Source organism: Nicotiana sylvestris, chromosome 8 (assembly GCF_000393655.2).
Source record: "Nicotiana sylvestris chromosome 8, ASM39365v2, whole genome shotgun sequence".
Lineage (NCBI taxonomy): Eukaryota > Viridiplantae > Streptophyta > Magnoliopsida > Solanales > Solanaceae > Nicotiana > Nicotiana sylvestris.
The window spans coordinates 144,672,120-144,677,152 of NC_091064.1; the positions used below are offsets into that span (position 1 = coordinate 144,672,120).

At 44.5% G+C, this 5,033-nt stretch overlaps 1 protein-coding gene across 1 annotated transcript; it reads left to right on the plus strand.

Moving 5' to 3' along the window:
- The first annotated feature begins 221 nt into the window (after nucleotides 1-221).
- Nucleotides 222-902, plus strand: LOC138875789 (uncharacterized). Its single transcript, XM_070154656.1, has one exon. It carries the CDS (start codon nucleotides 222-224, stop codon nucleotides 900-902), a length of 681 nt encoding a protein of 226 aa, XP_070010757.1.
- The last annotated feature ends 4,131 nt before the right edge of the window (nucleotides 903-5,033 follow it).

Genomic DNA, 5,033 nt, shown 5'->3' on the forward strand with positions numbered 1-5,033 from the left:
CCATCTCATGCTTATGATGGACAATACTATTCTCTGAATATGGCTTTTGGGGTCTCGGCTCCATACAATCAGACTCCTCGATACGAATCACCAGTGGAAAATGAAATGCCTGCCACGACGATTGAGCCAGATGAGATGGCCAGGAAAATGAAAAGTCTTGAACAGAATATAAAGAACATACAGGGACTAGGTGGTCACAAAAGTGTTTCATTCAGTGATCTATGCATGTTCCCTCATATCCATTTGCCACGAGGGTTCAAAACCCCAAATTTGAGAAATATGATGGACACGACGACCCTATCGCCCACTTGAAAAGGTACTGCAACCAGTTGAGGGGTGCAGGAGGAAAGGAAGAGTTGCTGATGGCTTACTTTGGGGAAAGCCTTGTGGGGGTAGCTTCCGAATGGTTCATTGACCAAGACATCTCTCACTGGCATGTTTGGGATGACATGGCCCAGGCCTTCGTCAAGCAATTCCAATACAACATTGATATTGTACCAGACCGCAATTCCCTATCCAATATGAGGAAAAAGCCGACAGAAAGCTTTAGGGAGTACGCCATCAAGTGGAGGGAGCAAGCGCCCAGAGTTAAGCCGCCCATGGATAATCATGAGTTGATCACTGTCTTTTTGGAGGCTCAAGAGCCTAATTATTTCCAAAACATGATGTCTGCAATGGGTAGGCCTTTCGCTGAAACAATCAAGATAGGGAAAATGGTCGAAAATGGCCTAAAGACTGGCAGAATTGTAAGTCAGGCTGCTCTCAAAGCCACCACCCAAGCGATCCAAAATGGGTCGGGAAGTTTTGCAAATAGGAAAAAGAGAGATGAAGGTTCTATGATGACCTCGGGATCTAGGGAAGTTCAAAGAGGGGCATCACACCCTTATGTGCAAGTTCAGTAGGGACGATCCAGCTACCCTCAACATTACTATCCCCCGCCAATTCCTCAATACTCTGTGGGCCCACCACAATATACAGTGTTCAATGCTCAATCATATGCTCGACCTCCCAATCAGTAGGTACGGGCACCGGCTCCAAGGGGGCCCCGACCTCAGCAACAAAATTTTCTGGGCACCCTACAATGCTCGTCCCAGGCAGGATTATGGTCGAGAGCAGAGGCCAGTAGAAAAATTCACTCCATTGGCTGAATCATACTCTAGTCTATTCTAGAAGCTGAAGCAAATGGGTGTGATTGGACCCATCGCTCCCCACCACATGCATCTGAATTCACATGGATTTCAAGCAAATGCTAGATGTGACTATCATTCAGGTTCCCCGGGGCACAGCACCGATGACTTGTGGACTCTGAAAGGAGCCATAGAAAGACTCATTTCTGAAAAATAATTGTAGTAACGAATGGCGAGGACCCTGCTAATGTGATAAACAACTCGTTGTCGGAATACAACGATGTTCATTTCATGGGAATGATTGGCCGAGATCAGAAATACAAGTCGGTCGACCAAACAGAAATGATAGTGGGAGCAATTCAAGAAGGAACAAGTCTGGAAGTAAGACCAAGCCGAGATGTGCCATTGATTGTGAAAGGCGCCCCGAACTCAGAAAAGGTAACTTTATTTGTGCCCAAGGTCTCGAGGTTAGAGGTTCGCTCCAATGTTCCAAGCCCAAGGTTTTATGTCCTTGGAGGCCACCCCGTCACAAGGCAGAATCGGGGCGGTACGAATGGCATAACAGAGCCGATCATAATCAAACCTGTTGTGCAACCCCATGTGACAAACACAAAAACTGTTCCTTGGAACTACAACAAAACTGTGATGACCTACAAAGGCAAGGAAATCATAGAGAAAGTGGGGGAAACTGGAGGTTTGACTCGATCGGGGAGGTGTTATTCTCCAGAAGAGTTGATGAAGGCCAAGCAAATCAGAGGAGGCCAATTGCCAATAAAGAAGCCAGACACTGAAGCAGAGGTAGAAGAGTTTATGAAGAAAATGAAAGCTCAGGATTACTCAATCATTGACTAGCTAAGAAAGACTCCTGCCCAAATCTCTTTACTATCTCTGCTCATACATTCCAAAGAGCATGCCCGTGTACTAATCAAGGTCCTGAACGAGGCACATATCTCAGAGGAGACCACAGTAAATCAGTTAGAGAAGATGGCCAATAGATTTTTTGAGGTAAACATAATCTCATTTACCGATGATGAACTTCCCGAGGAAGGAGCCGGGCACAATAGGGCTTTGAACTTGATGGTCAAATGTGAGGGGCATTATGTAAAGAGAGTCATGGTTGATGGAGGCTCAAGTGTAGATATATGCCCTCTCTCTACTTTGCAAAGCATGAAGATCAATACGGACAGAATCCGACCCAGCAATGTTCGCATTCGGGCTTTCGATGGCTCAGCGAGAGATACCATGGGGAAATCAACCTCACCATGACGATTAGGCCGGCAGACTTTAAGATTGTTTTCCAAGTAATGGACATGGTCACTTCTTATAACTTTCTTCTTGGAAGGCCATGGATCCATACAGCCCGAGCTGTGCCATCCACCTTGCACCAGATGCTCAAATTCGAACATGACGGGCAAGAAATTATTAATTCACATGGATTTCAAGCAAATGCTAGATGTGACTATCATTCAGGTTCCCCGGGGCACAGCACCGATGACTTGTGGACTCTGAAAGGAGCCATAGAAAGACTCATTTCTGAAAAATAATTGTAGTAACGAATGGCGAGGACCCTGCTAATGTGATAAACAACCCGTTGTCGGAATACAACGATGTTCATTTCATGGGAATGATTGGCCGAGATCAGAAATACAAGCCGGTCGACCAAACAGAAATGATAGTGGGAGCAATTCAAGAAGGAACAAGTCTGGAAGTAAGACCAAGCCGAGATGTGCCATTGATTGTGAAAGGCGCCCCGAACTCAGAAAAGGTAACTTTATTTGTGCCCAAGGTCTCGAGGTTAGAGGTTCGCTCCAATGTTCCAAGCCCAAGGTTTTATGTCCTTGGAGGCCACCCCGTCACAAGGCAGAATCGGGGCGGTACGAATGGCATAACAGAGCCGATCATAATCAAACCTGTTGTGCAACCCCATGTGACAAACACAAAAACTGTTCCTTGGAACTACAACAAAACTGTGATGACCTACAAAGGCAAGGAAATCATAGAGAAAGTGGGGGAAACTGGAGGTTTGACTCGATCGGGGAGGTGTTATTCTCCAGAAGAGTTGATGAAGGCCAAGCAAATCAGAGGAGGCCAATTGCCAATAAAGAAGCCAGACACTGAAGCAGAGGTAGAAGAGTTTATGAAGAAAATGAAAGCTCAGGATTACTCAATCATTGACTAGCTAAGAAAGACTCCTGCCCAAATCTCTCTACTATCTCTGCTCATACATTCCAAAGAGCATGCCCGTGTACTAATCAAGGTCCTGAACGAGGCACATATCTCAGAGGAGACCACAGTAAATCAGTTAGAGAAGATGGCCAATAGATTTTTTGAGGTAAACATAATCTCATTTACCGATGATGAACTTCCCGAGGAAGGAGCCGGGCACAATAGGGCTTTGAACTTGATGGTCAAATGTGAGGGGCATTATGTAAAGAGAGTCATGGTTGATGGAGGCTCAAGTGTAGATGTATGCCCTCTCTCTACTTTGCAAAGCATGAAGATCAATCCGGACAGAATCCGACCCAGCAATGTTCGCATTCGGGCTTTCGATGGCTCAGCGAGAGATACCATGGGGAAATCAACCTCACCATGACGATTAGGCCGGCAGACTTTAAGATTGTTTTCCAAGTAATGGACATGGTCACTTCTTATAACTTTCTTCTTGGAAGGCCATGGATCCATACAGCCCGAGCTGTGCCATCCACCTTGCACCAGATGCTCAAATTCGAACATGACGGGCAAGAAATTATTGTTCACAGAGAAGACGAGTCTTCCATTTATAAAGACCCATTAATCCCCTGTATTGAGGCCAAGGAAGGGTCTGAGTCCATTGTCTATCAGGCTTTTGAAGTGGTTGTTGTGGACCATTTCGAGGAAGGAAAGCCCATTCTACATCCTCGTCTTTCCGCCACATCTGTAATGGTGGCTACGGTTATGATGAGAAAAGGTTATGAGCCAGGAAAAGGTTTGGGGGCATTATTGCAAGGAATTTCAGAGCCTATTGCTCCGTTAGGCAACCGAGGTACTTTTGGCTTAGGCTTCAGGCCAGCACAAGCAGACAAAAACAAATCCAAACATCACAAAAAGAGTGGATGGGTCTTGCAACAACCTATCCCTCATATTTTCTACACTTTTGTCAAGCCACGACTCCAAGAGGGTCAAAATTCCTCGGCGCATGAAAACATTGATGAAATTTGTCATGGCCTCAGCAAGATTTTTTCTGAAGTGAATATGATCCAGGCTGGTGAAGGCGATAGTCGTGCCGATGTGCAACTAATTGACCCAGACACCATGCTCACCAACTGGGAAGCAACTCCTCTCCCCACAAGGAAAGAGTCTTGGTAGTCTGCTTTTGCAACTTCTTTTTTGTATTTTGGGTTACTTTCAGGGTTGTAATCCAAATATCTCAGGATGATTGTTTTGTTTTGATGTTAACCCTTTTATCCTTTCAAATTCAATAAAATGCAGTTCAGTTTCCTATTAAGTTTCCTATCTTTTCCTTTTCCTAATTCCTGTCATTTTATTTTCATTTCAGTTTTGTTAATGCCAGTTTTAATAACATGACATGCATGCAGAATTCATGCCCAGATCTTGAAAAGCTGTCTAATATCGAAATAACGCATCAAGAGGTTGAATATGAGGAAGATGAGATTGTTGAGGAAATAAAAAGAGAGTTGGAACAATTTGAAAACAAGCCTAAGCCAAACCTCAATGAAACTGAGACGATTAATATCGGAAGTCCTGAAGAAGTTAGAGAAACGAAGATAAGCATTCACACTGAACAAAAAACCAGAGATATCTTGATTCAACTTTTATTTGAATACAGAGATGTGTTTGCTTGGTCTTACGATGATATGCCGGGTTTAAGTGTTGATCTGGTGGTTCATAAGCTTCCTACATATCCTG

Bases quoted from the DNA above. Each gene is read 5' to 3' on its own strand.
- LOC138875789 (XM_070154656.1), top strand. From the start codon at position 222: ATGCATGTTCCCTCATATCCATTTGCCACGAGGGTTCAAAACCCCAAA.